Source organism: Rissa tridactyla, chromosome 8, assembly GCF_028500815.1.
Source record: "Rissa tridactyla isolate bRisTri1 chromosome 8, bRisTri1.patW.cur.20221130, whole genome shotgun sequence".
NCBI lineage: Eukaryota > Metazoa > Chordata > Aves > Charadriiformes > Laridae > Rissa > Rissa tridactyla.
In genome coordinates, this window is record NC_071473.1 from 4,655,989 (window position 1) to 4,675,224 (window position 19,236).

At 45.4% G+C, this 19,236-nt stretch overlaps 1 protein-coding gene across 4 annotated transcripts in view; it reads right to left on the reverse strand.

Annotated features, from left to right (window-relative positions):
* Positions 1–17,006, reverse strand: part of SMURF1 (SMAD specific E3 ubiquitin protein ligase 1) — a 47,995-nt gene extending 30,989 nt beyond the window's left edge. For 3 of the 4 annotated variants that reach the window (XM_054211701.1, XM_054211699.1, XM_054211697.1), the window contains exon 1: positions 16,827–17,005. In XM_054211701.1, coding sequence (XP_054067676.1) covers positions 16,827–16,881 — 55 coding nt within the window. In that variant the 5' untranslated portion in view covers positions 16,882–17,005. Of the gene's footprint in view, positions 1–16,826 lie in introns of all 4 variants that reach the window. The other variant, XM_054211698.1, reaches the window with a different exon arrangement.
* Between the last annotated feature and the right edge of the window lie 2,230 nt (positions 17,007–19,236).

The window sequence follows — 19,236 nt, forward strand, 5'->3', positions numbered from 1 at the left end:
GCAATGAGTTCATTTTGTTCCTGGCTACTTAGCGAATGGACAGGCAAAAATTGAACCAGCTGGAATTCATTCAGAAGTGCTTCTTTCTTCCCATAGCTCCCCGGGCTGTCGTTATCAACCTGAGGATAATGAACATACGGATCATCAAGATGGAGCTGGTGCTGGAAAGAAGCGGCATAGCCTAATAGCTTATAATAAACAACGGTTTGATCCTAACTTGGATGTCAGTACTGAGGTTGCCTTTAGTGTCTTCTGGGGAAAAGTGTAGGATTTGCCCAAGTTAGATGGAATTAAAACATTCTAGTGGCTTCTCTTCTTGATGATTACCTTGTTACCAGCTCTTGTACGTGTAATGTTTAGTGAATGGTTTTAACCTCCATTCTTTTGCTGGGTTTTAGCCGCTGTCAATACAGAACAGACAGTACAGATTACTGAAATGGGAAGACTGCATTTGATTTAAAAACACTCAGTCAAGTAAAGCTATTATTACTGTAAAAAAAAAAAAAAAGGGAAAAAAGAGAATTGTTCAAAATACCACCTGGATACCTTGCTGTAGCAAATCTGTACTAAAAAGGAGGTGAGTGGTTTTATTCGTCACACACAACTGACACCGTATGTCGAGAAAGGAGCGGGGTTTCACATAAAGCACAATCCAGTATTTTCTCTAAGTCGGTTCAGCCGGGCTGAGCAGCGCTTGGGTGTTGGTACAGGCACAGACACCCCACGATCGGCCCTGGCAGCCACCACCGCCGGACCGGTGTTCTGCAGGAACACTAACCCCGAGCCAGTTACAGCAACTCTGCTTACCGACATTGGGCAAAACACAGCTACACACCCATTTCTGTCTTCATTACCACTTCATATTCGAATTACATCCATCAGGTTCCAGACGATTCAAGAGGCGCATACAAAAAACTGGAAAAATGACACCTTGACTGTCCAGGTAAAGTTTAAAAAAAAATAATTCAGACTGATTAAGTGCTTAGCTACAAAAAGGGAAAAATTACTTTAGTCATTTCCAATACAAAAGCTAAAATAAAGGCGCAAAGTTTAAATTCAGGAAAAGGAAAAAACCCAAAAATTGTGTTTGCCCAAATTAAATTCTTAGCATCGCTTCCCATTTTGAATAAAGTATCAGCTGTTTTAGAATATTGTTTTTAATTCCTGGAAAATTTCAACTCTAAAATTCAGTAGTTTGTTTCTTAATTATTCAGCCTGTTATAATCCCTTTCAACATCTGCCCAAGATGTTACAAATCGCTCTCCACTTTCTTTAGGCAGTTTTTTTTCCCCATTTGTTCAAGCGCTCAGCTCAAAGCCTCCTTGTTTACAAACGAAACAGCACAGGAGGCTGGAACGCAGGGGTGTAGTTGTGAAGGGCACCCGCACTGACGCTGGATCCCTGCCACTCCATCAGCTCCTCTCGGGCTATAAGCCTGGGCCCTGTGCCAGCCCTGCCGAACTCGCAGGGACGCGTGGGGAGCGGGAGGTGACAGCAGTGGCATCGGTTAACGGGGAAGGATGGGGGTGAGAGTGTGTGCATGTGTGCGGGAATAAGGAAGCTGTGGCAGAGGGGGAAGGAGAACAGGGCAGAAGCGAGGCTTGTTCCAAAAAAAGACTGCAATTACAGAGATATTAATAGCTTTTGGAAGCCAAATTTTTATCATTCATTCACCTACTTTTGTTCTATTAACCCCGGTGCAGAAACTATTTCCTTCTGTAGGTCATTTGTCCATCTGTTGCAGGAAAAACATCCCCATGTAACAAACTTGCCCGGGAATTAGTATGAAAGCTTTTACGTGGAGAAAAAAAATCTGATTTAATAACCAGTCTTATTTAAAAGCTACAATGAGAGAAAGATGCACAAGAGACTTTTGTTGCTGCCGTTGTTATACAGCAAGCCTTGTCTACAAGAAGCACGTACACACACTCTCTACAAGCCACCTAATCACGTATTAGTCACCCAAGTGGTAAATCCCTAAAAGCACTTTGGCTCGGTCCATGCAAATGCTGGATGAACCAAGTTACATCAGTTCTCAGCTGATTTCCAAGCAACGAGCTGCACGTGGCTGCTGCTCTGCCCGAGGAAATGTGGGTCAATATGCGCGCATCCTACTGCTGAATTTGCACGCTCTCGAGGGACTCGCAGCAGTGTGACTCAGGAGCACCGGGCTGTCTGCGGGCACACGATGCACATGTATTAATGAGATTATCACTGCTCCTCGCCGCTGTGTTCACGCCACCCCGCCGGTCGTCTGTAACAGGTCTTCCAGGAGTCCAGCACACATACAGCAAACTACTCCGCGTCTCTCCCGGCCACGCTCCATCTAAAACGTGATTTAGAAGGCTGACAGGCACATCACACGGCAGTCGCTGTTAAAAGGGAACGTCTTCTTTCAGAAATAATTAATCACCCGTCGTGTTTGAGTATAAACATCCAGATCTAACAGGCACATGTTTCTCTCAGCTGAGCAGCAGCGAGATGGACAATCAAAAACCGCGACTGCTTCAGAGCTGGAAGTAAGGCTGCTCGCTTGGAGACGGATGGTAACGCTGAGCGGTTTTCCTCCCCAAAACATGCTCTACCTGGATGTGGTTAACCATTAACCTCCTGCTAGCAACCCCTTCTTCCAAACACAATTTCCAATCAGTATCAAAGTTCAGGAGATCCACATTATACCAGGGTCATCATTCTCTTACACAAGCAAAGCCATCCTCTTCACTTTAGGTATTTTAAGCAAAATGTGTAATTCTCGTGTGACCTACGGGATGCACAAAACTGAGAGCTGAATAACACCAAACAAGATTTCATGAAAAGAAGGCTTTTATTCAGAATAAAGCCGTATCAGCCTATGTGTTACTCCCTTGTTCTGATTATATAGGACAGCATCTATTTAAACTGCCAAGTTAATGACTTCAAATTTGATCAATAGTCTCTGTTTATTCAGCCCAGCGCTACTGACAATCACCAGGGATGAACAACAAAACAAACAGACTGGTCAGAGCCAATCTATGGTTGAGCAAGAAAAACCAATCCGTGACGGCAAACACCCTTCGATTTAGTCAGGAGGTGGGGAGGGAGGTCTATCACCGATGGACATTGACACAGGCCCTTTCCTTCGCGCCCATAAAACATTTATCCATATTATTCTGCTAACAGCCAACTCATGAGTTGCGTGAGTTCAAGCGTAACTTACATCACGGATACAGCGTGATTCCAGACTTTATCTCGTACCGTCTAGCTACGTTAAATACTTCCACTTGTTTCCAGATTAAGCATGGTAGGACATGACAACAGCAAGAGGACGTCACTAAGGCTTTGGACCATAAGCAGTGACTTCCCTTACTGTCACCGTACCCGCTACAGAAGGAAATTTCCTTTGGAGCAGCTTCAAGAAAGGCTGGAATCATCTTCTTGAAAGCAGGATGAAAAGCATCCTTGACTAAATCTCCAGCCAAAAGATGCTAGGAATGTTTTAGTTACAGGCTGGCTTCAGAGAGCAGAATAAAAATACAGTTTAGAACAAAAACAGATAACATAAAGTCTGCAGGTAGCTATATTTTTTTTAAATTAAAAAATTAAACGCTTTCATTTCAAAGTCAGTTTGGCTTAGCAAAGTCAGTGGCTTAACAGCAACATATGTGGATCTCCCCCCATGCCGGGCAATTTTTTTAAGAACAGTTTGCAAGCCACTCAATAAAGGAAACACCCTTTCTAATACCAAGTGAATCCGCAGTCACAACGGCTGGGATCTTGATGAAAATGTTTTAGTGAACTATCTTGACCAGGATGTTTGGTTACGGTTTTCTCAACATTATACATTCATCACTTTGCCTGCAACAGCAACTGTTTGCTATTTTCCTTGTATAAAATGTCAGTGTCTATTACATCAATAAATTATAATGCCACTACTGCTTTGAGATACCTCTATCAAAGGTATTATATAAATAAACTGGAGCTTGAATGAAAAGATACTGTGCCTTCTCCTATACGACCTTAGCATTTATGTTTTATATTCAGACATCGGATTTTATGCAAGTGACACCACTTGGCTGCAGGGTCCTGCAACAAAAAAAAAATGAAGAAAGTTCTCCTAGACAAAAAGTTCTTTATCAAACTACTATATTAACACATCCAAAGCCCAAAATTTAATATCTTAAAAAAACAATACATGAGGACAGCTGGTTCAATCAAAGCCTAAGATGTTTGTTTTCCATTTTAAATTGATTAAATAGATTCAATACATTACATTTCGTACAGATGGTTAACACTGCTAATATTCCAGATAAAAATGAAACGCCGTATGAGGAAAATTCTCACTAGCGATAGCTCCCACTCGATATATTACTTGATCTTCCAGTAATTTAGTATAACGGAGGCCTAACAATTTCCCTGAACAGGACTACGAAAAACATCTCTTCACAGTTCATGACACGGAAGCTCCCAGAAATATCTGTTTCTTCACTACCTTCTCAACACAGGGAATGCACTTGAAAACAGGCTAAACGCGTGCTTTGTGGGAACCATAGCATAATGTAATGTTTGTTTGTTTTTGAGAAGGTGATTCTTGTTTATCAAATAGTTGAGATATTAAAAGCAAGCTTTTTGTTTGCATTCATATCACTAACAGGACTCGCACACCTAGGAATCTGATATTGCCTAAGCACTGAATGACAAACTACGAGATAGAATCAAAAGACAGCAAAATTTAATAAACAATTTTCATATGAGAACAACCTTTAAACACCATTTCACTCCTTACTAAAATAAGCTATGTGGCACTAATTTGAAGTGATAGTGCTGTTCTTTTAATTAAAAAACGCCAGTAGGAGGTTGATGCATTGGCTGATGCTGTGAGCGACGTGCTCACAGGATGCAGATGAATCTTTGTGTAAGGAATTAACGCACAATTTCATCTGGGTTAAAAAGCAAAACAAAACCCCTAAGTCAAAACAAACGTGTGGGGAGTGTTATTACAGGTGCTTGATAAAGTCATCTGGATGTTTCCCCTGGAGAATGTTGTTCACTTCTGGGAGAAAAAAACCAAACAACAAAACCCAAACAGTCTCAGTCCAGTTGTGCATTAGGAGTTTAATTCACAAAGCTTGCTTTACCTGCAGACATGTGGTGGACTTAATACATGTATTTTTCTCTCCTTCCTACCTCAGAGCTCCTCTCCCCCTCTCCCAGCTTGCTCCTTCCACATCTCCTGTCCACACGGCTGGGACCGGGACTGGGGACCCCTCCTCGCCGCGCCGGTGGACCACAGAAGGGGGAATTCGTTCTACCAGTCTCCTAGTCATCTCCACGAGTCTTGGAGACCCGGTACGTGTAACATCTCTGCCCTTATCAAACTTGACTGAAATCAGATGAAGAGCCAAAAATTAGTTAGAGGAGAATGACAGGTGCGATCCCATTTTCAGCCTTGTCATTTTTGTACTCTGGAAAGAAGATTAAGCTCATCCCTTAAGTTTATCCATCAGCCTGATGGTGAAACTAAGGCAGTGCTGTCTCCCAAAATCTATAGACAGCTTCCGTGTGCCAGGTTTCACTGCTGATTTGTGAAACCTCAAAAACCTAGAAAATTGATTAATATCAGCTTTCTACTCCAGAAGATCCTTGTAAAAATATCTGGTGGATCCTTTTCTCCTTTGTCTTTCAAGATCTTAGTTGCACCACCCCAGAAGAGGCTGGCAGCCACAACCAGGACCCCCTGCACAAGGCTTTGGTTGCTGCTATCATCAAAAAAAAAAAAAACAAAACCAAAAAGTGCTCTACATCAGCATCTGGAAGCATGACCGTCCTTAAAACTGGCAGCTGCTCCACCTGATACAGCCACCCTGGTGAAGAAACATCACAGAAACAAGAGGGACGTTTTGTCTTTACTTGGTATACGGGCTATAAAAGAGAAGTCAGTTTATCCAAAGGCTTCTAGTATATTCACTCATCACTTCTCTAATGACTATTTCAATCACGTTTACACCACCAGCATCATCTCAAACATCACAGATTAATCTGATTCCTTCTGGTGTTTCAAAGTCTGTTTTCTCTCCGCACACTTGTAAGATTTACATCCTAAGGCAATGATAAAAAAAAGAAAAACTGGTACTACTTTCCAACTGGGCTTTCTTTTCTTTTTTTCTCCCTTCTATCAAAAATAGTTCTCATCTACGCTCTCGTTCAATTTGGAAGTAGCACATGCAGACTTGATAAGCATCCTGCGAAGGAAATGCCTTGAATTGCAGACTACTTACAACACATTTTCCCAAGCAACTTTTTATAAATCCCATTTGATGGCTGGCTTGCTAATTTCTATTGAAGTTTATCAAAACATTATTTGTAGACACGTCAAATTACTTCTGTGATTGAACAAAACAGTCACTTGCGACTGCAAGCCCAAGCCAAGCTGTTGGATTATTCTGAAGTAGTATTTATCCTGTTACCAGACAGACCCTTCTAACTCTGAGAAGGTATTTAATTTTAAACCAAAGAACACAACACAGAAAAGCACCCATTTACATGTCTCTTTTGTTTGCCTAAGTCTGCTACTAGACCAGGTATAAGCACTACTAATAAGAGCTGGTGACAGTGCAATTATTGGAACTGATTACATTACCCTAAGTAGATCTAGAGGCCACGTGCTGGTGGCAGTCTGGCCAACTGACTCTCATACCTGGGCTGGTTTATCGTGCTGTAACAGACACATCTAATTAATAAGTCTCGAAAAAAAGTCTATTAGCAGTCAATTCCCTAAAATTCTTGGGAAGAAGGAATAAAAGATGTAGGTGCTCCTATTACGGCATATTAGCTGTACATGCAGCATACTGTATTTTAGGTAATTATTGCACAATATGCAGAAGTCAGTCTTACAAAGAGCCAGACTTTTATTGCTATAGCCTGTGCTTTTTACAGTAGCAAATTTAATGGTGGAGTATTTAATGAATTATAGGATCTCTTGGAAAAGGTGCAAGGGCAGAGATTTAAACGGGAGTTTAACTTGGCTACATCACACAACCACCAAGTTCAAAGTCATTAAAGAGTAAGTTCACAATTTGGATCCTTCTCTGACTCTGGTACATTCACATGCTGGTGGGCTATGCTGTGTCTCAAACAGTTGAGCCACTTGCCGAAGCTCCCAAACTTCACTTATGCCTTGTAACCTTCTCTCACCTTATTTCAGCACTCATCTGTGGAAGGGGGACCCCCAACAGAAGTATTTTCACTCTGGTTAAAAACAATTTCAGGAGTGGGTTAAATGCATCAGCAGATGACAGTATAAAAATGTTTCATGTAAGAAATAGCTGGGAGATGAAAAATCAGATACGCAGAAGTTCTCTGCAAAATCCAAAAGCCCCCACACTTCAGACATTTGTATTTTTATTTCTTTGCACCAAACCATTTCTATTCTCTCTGATCTGTTGTTTAAAAGGGTATTTACAGACAAATGAACTATCAACATGCTCACCATAGTACTTAGCTTGATGGTTACCTGTCTGCAGACATTTTTAAGACAGAGATACAAGAGAGACTGCTTGGAATTTCTACTGCTATATAACGCTGAAGTAACTATCATTTCCAGAGCCCAGAAAATTCACCCAATTTTTCTTTCAAAAGACATCAGACCTTTAGCTTACGTTCACCTACTCAATTCCGAACCCAAAGTTTACCAAATCTAATGGATTCTCTCCCCGTTAACACTAAAGAAGCCTTTTTCAACAACAAGGCAGCCACTAATTAGACCCACACTTGTAGAATATGATACCTCTGCATTTTAATTCTGATTCTACACGGAATTTTACCTGCACAGGTTAAAAAAAAAAACAACAAGCCACACCAGATGCAAGGATAGAGAAACAAGGCTTCCCCTGGAAATATATGAATCACTGCCAGTCTTAATCAAATTGAAATTCCTTGCTTTTGTAAATTCTGCACTTGTGTAGTCAAAAAAAAAAAAAAGATGTTAAAGCAACAGCACAATCCATACACTCAATTAATTTTCATATGCAGTCTGGATTTTTTTTTTTTCTTTGGCTTTTGCACTTCAGGAAAGTGGAGCACACGCATTTCAGTAGATGTTTCCTTTTCAAGAAACTTTTTGGGCCATACAGCCTGTGTACTAGAAGATGTAAAAACACTGACTACAGGGACCGACTTCTCTGCTGTAACATCCGGTTTACTTTGGGGATCCAACACAAACCACATTCGGGGCACGAGGAAGAAAAGTCACGACCACAGAAAAAAAAAAAAAAAAAAAAAAGAGTTCAGACTGATGTTAGCAGTTGCCTTGAATTCAAAATAAATGAAAAGGCATCTTCAGTGGGTTTTTAACCTTTATTTTAAGGTGAAAAATACAAAGGAGAGCTTTTAATATAGTGTCCTGGAAATTGGGGAGATTAATTAGAAGAATAGATTTTAACACATGGACAATTTAATTTGCCATTTTGTGAAGTAAACAAGAGATGGAAACTTTAAATTGATAAGAACATATGCATTTTATTTTGGTCTAACCATTAGAGGAAATAGGCAGACTTTTATGAAAGACAAAAATGCAAACATATTGAAAGGTCGAAGAAAAATGCTATTCCTCTTAATTCACTCATATCAAAAATGCCATTTTACTCCAAATAATAAAACGTATCGAGAAAGACCTCATCAACTTGAGGGAAAAAAGACTGCATCCTATCAAAAAATACTTCTTTACCTACTACTGGTTACCAGTAAAAGCAAAAACTACTGCAAGAAAAAGGTAATACCATGTTATCTATGAAAGAAAGAGAATCACATGCTATTTTCTTCCGCAGGGCTTCTTCATAATCAATTGGGAAAGAAACATCTACCATTCAAAAAAACCAACCATGGCTAAAACGGCACATTAGTGGAGACATTCAGGGACACATAATATTCCTGGAGTATTCTAGTGGTCAATAACACTTGAAGTTAATAGTGTGGTTTAACATTGCCCTTTATTCCTAAATGGGCTGCTGTATATTCTTAGTAGAGAATCGGGAACCAAAGTGTAAAATAGAAAGCTATTACAAACACCTAATTCCACAGGATTTTCCATCATTTCTTATGGTTATAACAGCACAGTTTAGGATTATGAGCTTAAGCCGTTTGAACTGCTTCATCACACAACCGCCAAGGTAAAGGGCTGGTGCTCGCCAGGAGGGGATGCTGGAGCCGCTCCTCTGCCCATGACAATCCCCTCCAGCTGTGGCGGAGGTGAGCACAGCTGGAACGGCAGAGTCACTGGGGGGGATTGTGCATTATTTTAGCATTACTCCCAAACAATAACGGATTGTTTTACCCACAAACAGATGAACAAACCTTCCATTTAAATACTTTCTGTTAAATTGTATTAGTATGCAGAATAGTGTCCATATCCTCAAAAAAAAAACCCAAAACAACCCAGGCAAGAGGATTTTTCATGGGGGAAGGGAGGAAGAGTAAACCAAGCTCTGCCAGCTTTATCTATCTATGCTGTGAATTGGGTAGCCTTGGGGATTTTTGCCTGCTGTGCTTAGTGTCCTTGACAACAAGCCAGTTTGAATTTTGGCCTTTAACTTGACAGAAATGACTTACTGAAGAGGAAGGCATCAAGCTATTACAGCCCTGTGGAGAGATGCTTTCTAAAACAGCATGCATGCTTATTCTGCCAATTCAACTAGAGTATCGTCAAATTTATCATCCAGCTCCTATACCCCCACGTATTCCCAATGTAGTTCCCAGTTCATAAGAGAATATTTGAAAGAAAAACTTTCAACGTTTTTGCTCTGTCGTCCCATTGCGTTTTACGACTTTCACAAAGAAAGATAGAGATGGAAAACGAAGAAAAATATCCCCAGGGATCCCCTCTCAGAAATTACTGAATTTCCCTTCAAAGAGATGTGAAACAAAGTTTATAAACAAGTAGCATCTTAACCTGTTAAGGACTTACTGACTCTTCTTTAGCAAACATATGTGCAGGTTTCTTCTTATATTACATTAATACTTAAATCAATCTTTTATAAATGGATTTGTACTAACAAACAAGCCCTGGCAAAGCTTGCTGCTCGTTTTAAGAAATCACTACTTTCTCTCTCTCTTCTGTTTTTCCCTCCCAAAGTCAACTCCTCCTCACAGAAGGCAACACATGCACATCCCTCAGCTTTTCAAAGTCCAGCATCTTAGCTTAAATTCTGGAGCTAGACTTACGTGGAGAAGCTGAATTTGCACTGAAGCAGCTGAAGCATAAGCATGGGTTTTCTTCCGCCAGTTTTCTCACGGTGGGTGACAAATTTTTTGGCAACAGGGGCCAGTAGACTAGCAAGGAGATAACATCTTACGTTATTGCAGCAATATCTGCAGGAACTCATTTGTAAGCACCTGAAACACCATGGTCTGAGAGCTGTGCCGCTTCCTCACTACCAGCCATAACACGAGTGCTCGATGTCAACCACCTGCGTGCTTAACTTCAGGCTTTCCAATATACATGCTAAAGAAGGTGAGATGATATCAAGGTAAAAATGCTGGAGGTGGATCAACTGTAGTGCTGTTCTCACCGTCAACGGAGGAGGCATCCTGGCGTTGGCAAGAGCATGGAAGACCTTGACACAGACACATGCCCAAAAACCTAAACAGATCCACAACAGGAGAGACGTGGTGGTTGTCTACAAGTATCTTGAGACTCAAAACCTCACTGACTCCTTTCCCCTATTGCAACTGCTGGTGTAGGAAAAACCAAACCATTTTCAGTAACAGGGTAATACAAGCTTGTTTTGCTCTGGGAGAACAAATCAGCATCAGTTTTCATGAAAAATATCAAAGCACTAATACAGGTAAGAGCTTTGAGTGATACTCCAGAATTTGATCCTTTTCACAGTAACATTTTGACAATTTCCAGAGGAATCATAATGGAAAAACATAACAAAAAAAGATTCAATTCCTAATTTAGGGAAAAAAGACTGCAGATGGAACTGTCTCTTCTAGCCTTTTTTCTTTTTGGATATTCTTTTCACTTAAGTCTTAAATGAGTTGCTCTGCTGTGTACATACCCGAACTTCACAAGTATACTACACCAACCGATTTAACCGCATCTTTTCCAAACCACGGTGCCTTATCACGCTACCTCAACCAACAGGGCCCAAAGCAACAAGGCAGCCGAGTGAGTAGTTAACTCTAGAACCATAAATAGCAGCAAGTAATCTAACCAGATTAATCCAACGTTAAGCGTCTCAACTGGACTTGCCTAACATTGGGCAGCAATCCAGGTAAACTTTCAAAACACACACACGCACGGGCGGTATTTCCATGCAGTACTTCTTCCTTCAGTGCCCCACCAAGCACAGCTCCAGCCAGCTACAGAAACAACCGAGGGGTCTCGTATATCTTGATTTACAGCAGCAGTTTTAGCAGTTTCTGAGTTGCTGTCAGTAAGAGGTCAGCTACCCGGCAGACATAGCATCCTGGTGTAAAATCTAATTCCTCGCTGAGAAATTGGAAACACTTCTTATGGTACCCCTGGACTGATGCTTAATTTTGCAACGCAAAAAGAAAGTACGATGCTACAAAATTTTAGAAATGTGATAAAGCCGTTTAAGGAAACGGATGAGAAAACTGTTCCTAGACTGGTGGGTAGTATGGAATTAAAAGGAAGAAATAATTAGGTAACTGCACAACCACATCCCAAATTGCATTTCTTTATAAGAAGACATTCAATTTGAGAAAAGAAAGTTTCAAGTTCGGAATAATGTAGTTATTGTTTCTACTTTCCCTTCCTGAGGGGGATAGTCAAACAAACTCCTTTTGGAGATTTAATTTACTTCCACCAGGACAATGGTGCTGGCACAGCTTTGACTTACTGGGAGAAACAAAAAAGGGAGACTCACTACCCATAGCCTGCCCAGAGGAAAAGGCTGCTCTTTGGATTCCCATTCCGGCAGCCCAAAGATGCCAGCTGGCTGGCTGCAAAGGCTGCTCTCTGCGCTTCCCCCCATGAAAGCAAGATTATTCTATTTTTCTTCCTTAAAGTCCCTTAGTTATATGCCCCAAGGCTCTTTGCCATCCCCATCTCCAAGGGCCTCTGAACAGCCACGAGTTTACCTTCACGAAAACACTACTACTTCACAACACAAATAGGGAAGAGAGGCAGAGAGAGGGCAAGCGCCTCGCTCAGCATCGCACAGGAAATCTGCGGCGAAGCTCAGCGTCGAGTTCCAGCCCAGCGCTCCGACCACAACCAGGCAACCCGCTCCCAGAAGACGTGGAGTCGAGAAAATCCTTACGAGAAGAAAAGAACGAGACATAGATTTCGACATACTCCCAGACTACCATGCAAAATAAACTGGAGCTACTAAACTGCTGCTTCCCCACCGGGTTCCCCATCACACGAAACCAGCTCAATACTGAATTCCAAGTGCCAGGGCAGGCTGGGCTGCCCGGCCAGCCCTTTCTGCCTTCTTGCACCAGTGCTTGTAGTCCGCAACCCGTAGTTTTTCTAATGTACGACCATAAAATGACAGACAGCCTATGAAGTATTTACGATGTCCGATATAAAGATCCCTACACAAATATTCATTGTTTCTGAACACGGGACATAAAACTGTCCAGGTCACCAATATTAGTGTTGCTATTGATCAGTCAGTTAACTTTGCTGCATCGATCGATACATTAGTCATGAAAGGGAAGCAAAACACAGTGACGTTTGTGACACATTTTAACCTGTGCCTTGATAACAGTCCCACGTGAACACTGCTCTTAACGCATATTTTATTTTCTACTTGAAGTCGCTGTTTTCCTTTATGTGTTCCTTAAATTACAAATGCTTATCTGCAAAAAGACCCAAAGCCACCCATTTACCAGCTACTAACTGGTCAGGTTTTGTAGACGGGACTTCCCTAAACTGTGCTGACTACAGTGAACTGAAAGTGGCATTCAGGATACTCCTCTGCATTACCTCATTCCTCTTTCCCTTTCTTTGCTGCCACTGAGCACCATCACCTTTCCTTACAGGAATCAAACTTGTCGCCTACAGACTCCCTCCAACTCCTCCCCTCACCTCACAAAATCCACTCACTTCCCATCATCTTCCTCACTCTTCCCCGATGCTTCCGGCACTGCACTTTCCTCCCAGCACACCTGGGAGGGCTCTCGCTTATACCCTCGCTCCAAAACGGCACCAATGCCAACAGCCAGCAGCCCAGCATCTTCCCAGGCCAGATCTGCCAAGGAGGAACGCATTTTTACACTCCCGAGCACTCTGAACCTCGCTAAGAGAGACACTTGGAGACAATTATTTGTATTCGCCTGTTATACCAACTCCTGCTTTTCTGTTACAGAAACTGGTTTTGCCATCAGCCCTCACCATGGATATCTGACCTTAATACACGAGATCCTCCCCCCTTCCTGCTCCTTCTACGGAGTGATCCATAAAGTTCAAACTAATGCCTTTTCCTTCCCAGCCTTTTCTCAATTCCACAATGGCACCAGAAGCCAGACAGCTTTTAACACCTCAGCTGAGACCCTGCTGAAAAAGCCAGCACCGATGAAGCCAGAATACAACTTGCAGCTTTTTTTGGTAGAAAAGTTACATGTGTAGTCCTCTTCTTCACAGTCTTTCCAATTCCATCTGCAGCCTTCGCCTGCAAGCTACCTGGAATAGGAACATCTCTGACACCCAGCACAATGAGACTGCAGTTTTCACGAGTAGTTCTGGGTGATATAACAGCATGAGCAAGACGCGTGTAAACCTTGGAGATGATGAACCCTTTGGAACTTCCCCAGGGAGCAGCAACTGCATCAGCAAACAAAGGTTTCAGAGAAGTGCACGAGCGAAAAAGGGACATGTGCTCCACAGAGGTCCCCTGGCCTGTGGATCGTGTTCCTCCCTGACCCAGCAGATCCCAACCACAATATCATTTTATTATTTCCATCCCTGTTTTGGCAATTCTGCCACTGTTGCACTACCCTGATGACAGTACGGATACAAAGAGACCACAGACTTAACAGTAAGTTTTACCATACTTTGCCTAGAACCGCTCCAAGCGGCAAGCGACAAGGCCATGAATATCTCTGGCTCCTACATCACCAGCAGTGGTGAAAGCTCCAATAGAAATAAGAGAGGAACAGGCTTTTGGAGAAACTGAGATTCAACAAGAGATTAGCATGTTTGAGATCCATAGCACGCAACGTCATTTCAGCCTGCCATCCAACTTACTTGCTGATGTTGTTGTGGGTTTTTTTTATATATTTCTAAACTGGATGCGTTATTTGCCATTTTACTTCATTACGATTTGTATCGGGATAGGACTGACACCATTCTGTAGAAGCTGGAAGATCACTTCTGATAATCATCAGAGGATCCAGAGCTTTTAGATATATTCACGTAAATAATCCCAACATGCTGCTAATACAAATACCTTTCCAATGTAAGAGGAAAAAAAATTGTGTCTTTAAAAAAAGCATGAAGGATTCTACCACTGTTCACTTCCCATATACAAAGCGACTCTCACAGGCACCTTCAGACTAAGTGGTACTTATACGGCTATTTTCAGTAGTGCAAAACGTAAATGGTTTCTAATCACAGGAAACACAATGCAGGTAGTAAATCATAACAGGAGAGGTCCTCTGTCTTGATTTAAATCTGCTCAAACCTCCCAATAACAGAACAGACGAGAAAACAAAAGCCACGCTAGCTACAGCTATTTGAAACAGGTAAGTCAGCACTCTAGTCTCCAGTGAAGCCAAGAATACAGCATTGCCTAACGACTCTAAAGCTAAACCTCTCCCAAAGCAATTTATTTTTTGATTAAATACAGCACTTTTTGTCACACCACACAGGTTTCCTGCTTGTAAAAACGGAAGATGTGTTTGAGCAAGCAGGAGATTTCTTCAATATAGTTAAAAAAGGAAAGTGAAAAAAAAATAATCCATGAAGTTGCTCAATAAACTGAAACTTCTGTCTCTTCCAGAAAATGTTCTCAGTTAGGAGGGAAGACTAGTGCACGCTAAAAGTAAAAAAAGCATTTTGATGCGGCACTCACCCTTTAAAATTAAAACCAACAGCTTCTGTTATTCAAATTATATCCTCAAACTCAGAAGGGCTATGACCACGGCGCAAGTTACTTAACTCGAAGCATTTTTATTGACTGACTTGCATAAAAATAAGCCACAATAATGACTGAGTTGACATTTAGTATACATCACCACAAAACTAATTTCAGATCAAACATCATCCATACACCCTAAAAATATTTTCAGCCTTCTCACGTCCAAGAAAAGGATTTTCAGCTTTACACTATCCTCACAAACTTTGGTCTTCTAAAGCACAAGCAGTGCAGAATCAAAAAGAGGATTAAAAGAAACCCTGGATTTTTTTTGAAGAGCTGTTTCTGATTGATTGCGTTATATGCCAGAAGCAAGTTAACCTGTAACTGGAGTTTAACTAGCGCTGTTTTCTCATTAGCTGACAATGTTTTATGCACCCACAGAAAAAGCTCTATATAGATCAATGCCAGTGACTCGGAGCAGCACCGTGGCTCCTTCAGCCTGAGAGATTTCCAAGCATCCACCTGTTGCCTTTGAAAGATTGGATTGGACCTTATTCATTAATAATTCACACAGCAGTTTCAAGAAGCAGAAACTGTGTCTCTTCCCATTAAAGAAGCAGTCTCGGCATCGACCAGAGCAGCTTCCAGAAGACTTAATCCAGATCTTTCAGGGTGCAACATAAGTTGGTTTATCCATCCGTGCACCCTTGCAGAGGCCTCAAAAGGAGGAGGCATGACACACACCGCTTTTGGTGTCACCTCTCGCTCGGGGAAGGAACTTCAAAAGTTGAATGCATGATTTGCCAGGGGAGAGCAAGTTATGTGGAAGGAGGAAAGAAAAAAACGCACTAAAGAAAAAAAAAAGCTAAATGCAACTAAATGAACGTTTTCTCATTAGCAACCATGTTATCCTCCTCAGCACATGGGAGGCTGGGGGGGGTGTTATTAACTAAAGCAGAGCAACGCAGATTATAAAAGGCTGCAGGAAAGGTGGTCCTGGAAATCCTCCCAGGGAAGTGTAGAAGAGACCCCAGGAAGGGACAGGGTGTCCTGGCCTGCTGGGGGTGGGTGTCACAGGGACCCCCACCCGTGGGGAAGGTGCAGGACAGACCCCAGGAAGGGGCAGGGTGGTCTGGCTTGCTGGAAGGGGCGGGACACAAGGATCCCCCCGAAGGGGAAGGTACAGAAGAGATCCCAGGAAGGAGCAAGACGCTGTGGCTTTCTGGAAGGGGGGGAAACAAGGACCCCCCCCGTTGGGAAGGTACAGAAGAGATCCCAGGAAGGAGCAGGGTGCCCTGGCCTGCTGGGGGGCTGTCAGAAGGACCCCCACACACACACAGAGGGAAGGTGCAGAAGGGACCCCATGAAGGGGCAGGGTGCCCTGACCTGCTGGAAAAAAAGGGGGCAGCCAGGGACACCCCCCCCTTCTCCCTCGTAAAGCCCTCCCTCCCCCCCCACCCTCCCCAAATTTCTGTCATCCGCTGAAGGAGCCCACCCCGGCGGGGGGGGGGGGGGGGGGGGCAGGGAAAAAAAAAAATAAATAAGAATTAAGAAAGGCTCCGGAGGGCCACGGAGGTGGAAGCGGGACTGCAAAAACGGCGGACAGAAGTTAAGTAACGATCGGAGCTCGGTCGCCGCCGTCTCGGCCCACCGGCTTGGGCCCGGCTTCCCCTCCCCTCACGCCGCCAGGCCGGGGAGGGGGCGTCCGCCCCCTCCCCGGCCTGGCGGCGTGAGGGGAGGGGAAGCCGGGCCCCAAGGCCCAGGGAAGGGGGAGACACGGCGTCGCCGCCGCCCCGTTACCTGTGAGGCGGATCTTGATGCTGGAGCCGTTCCGGCGGGTACCGGGATTCGACATCGCGCCGGGGGGGGCCGGTGGTGGCGGCGGCAGCAGCGGCGGCAGCAGCGGCGGCAGCAGCAACGCCGAGATCAACCGGCGGCCTCACGCAACCCCCCCATGCGGGCCCGCCCGCTTGTTCTCGTCGCCTTCAGCCTCCCACCCACCCCCCACCCCCCTTCCCCGGCCTCCGCCGCGATCGCCTCAGCCGCCGCCGCCGCCCGGCCCGGCCGCGGAGAGCGCGTTGGCCACGCCCACGCCCACGCCCACGCCCCCCCCCCGCCGCCGCGTACGCCGGGGGTGGTGGTGACGTCAGGGCGCAGCGCGGCGCGGCGGCAGCGCGCCGCCATGATGGGAAGGTCGGAGGGTGGGTGGGACGCATGCGCGGGAGGGCTGTGAGGGGAGGACAGCGCCCCCTGGCGAGGGGGAGGAGGCGGGGGTAGCAGGGGGGTGACATGGGGGTGGCAGGGGCTGGTTACGGGTTCACGGGGGGTGGCATGGAGGGAGGCAGAGGGGTGGCACGGGGGATGGCAGGGGGGTGACATGGGGGTGGCAAGGGGTGCGGCATGGGGGCGAATTGGGCTTCTCGGGGGTGGCATGGGAGTGACGTGCAGGGTGGCGTGAGAGGTGGCAGCAGGGTGGCATGGAGGGTGTATAAGGGTTCCCAGGGGTGGCATGGGAGCGATGTGCAGGGTGGCATGGAGAGTGCACAGGGGTGCACGGAGGTGACACGGAGAGTGGCATGAGGGTGGCAGGGGGGTGGCGTGGAGGGTGAATAGGGCTTCATGGGGGTGACATGCAGGGTGGCATGAGGGTGGCAGGGGGTTGGCGTGGAGGGTGTATAAGGGTTCCCAGGGGTGCACGGGGGTGACAGGCAGGGTGGCATGGGGGTGACATGCAGGGTGAATAGAGGTGTATGGCAGTGGCGTATAGGGTGACATGCAGGATGGCATGGAGGGAGAATAGGCTTCTTGGGGGTGGCATAGGGGTGACATGGCCGTAGCATGGAGGGTGGCACGGAAGGTGGCAAGGGGACAAGTATGAACATGTGTGCATCAAGCATGTGGGGTCTGCGAGCAACACCCACAGCCCTGGGCAGCTAGGACCACCGCCTCAGTCCCCAGGACCCGCCCGGAATGGTCCCCACATCCCCGTGTCCCCACGTTGTCCCCCTGGCAGGCTAACAGCCACTAACTTCGGGTGCTGCTGCCCGCCAGCTCCGCCGTGCTCCATCCCTGGTCCGTCTCCAACCCCAACTATTGATTTATGAACTGCCAAAAAAAAACCCCAAAGCATCCCATAAACCAGCCCTCCCACTCCCACCAGAAAGGAAATCGCATCCGATGGAAAAATCCCTAAATCCTGAACCCCTCCAAGGACACGAGTGTCCTCCCAGCTCCCCGCACGGAGGCAAAACCTTTGGGACCAGCCTTGGTTGACACCGACCGGCTGAGGCTGGGCGGCTTGCTCGATGTGTGCCGAGGGCAACCACGGCCCGGCACAAGCGGTAAATCCCTGGCTTTTATTTCTCTGCTCTGCCCACCCCTTCCCAGGGGCGAGAGGAGGAAAAAGCTTTTCCCCATAAATTATGGGGAGAAAGCAAAATAGAGACGGGGAAGAGGGGAAAGCCTTGATTATTTACAGCCAACATCAGGTGCAGCAGCAGACGTGGAAGCTCTGGCGGTGCTTTTCACCATCCAAATTCTTCCTTAAAATCCCCCTCCCTCTTCCTTCCCACCAGCCATCAGGTTTTGGCTCAGGTGTCTCCCCAAACCGGCCCCCGCGGGCCCCGGGTGCAGCCTCAGGGACACCCTCTTCCACCCGCTCCTGCAGAGCCAGAGCCGGGTAACAAGTCTGTGCGGTGCCGGGGAGGCTGCGGGGTGCACCCGTGGCGGTAGGAAATGAACAATTAGGCATAAAAACGCTTTAGAAGAGCCCCTGCCCCATTTGCATAAATTAATTGGGTCCTAATTCGGGGCAAACAGGCCACCACAGGCACTGGCAGCACTTCTTCTGGCTCTCCAGCGATGTGAGGACCAAGCAGCCGTCACCATGCTCCTGTGGAGCCAGGACACAGGATGCTTTAATTAGAAAAATGACTTTTTTTTTTTTTTTTGCACATTGAGGGACATCGAGCTGCTCTGGGGAAGCAGCACAGCAGCATCTCACCTCACTGGTCCCCATGGACCCCATCCCATGGGGAGAAGCTGGTGGCTCCAACCCCTCAGAAGACCACCACCAAAGTCCAAAATTGTCACGGTGGCTGCTGCCTGTGCTCCGGGCGGGACAACTGGGACCAGTGGTGATGAGGGGAGAGCAGCTCCAATTAACCGGGCAAGCAGATGCCTGTAGGTCGCTTGCACGCCCACGGCGCAG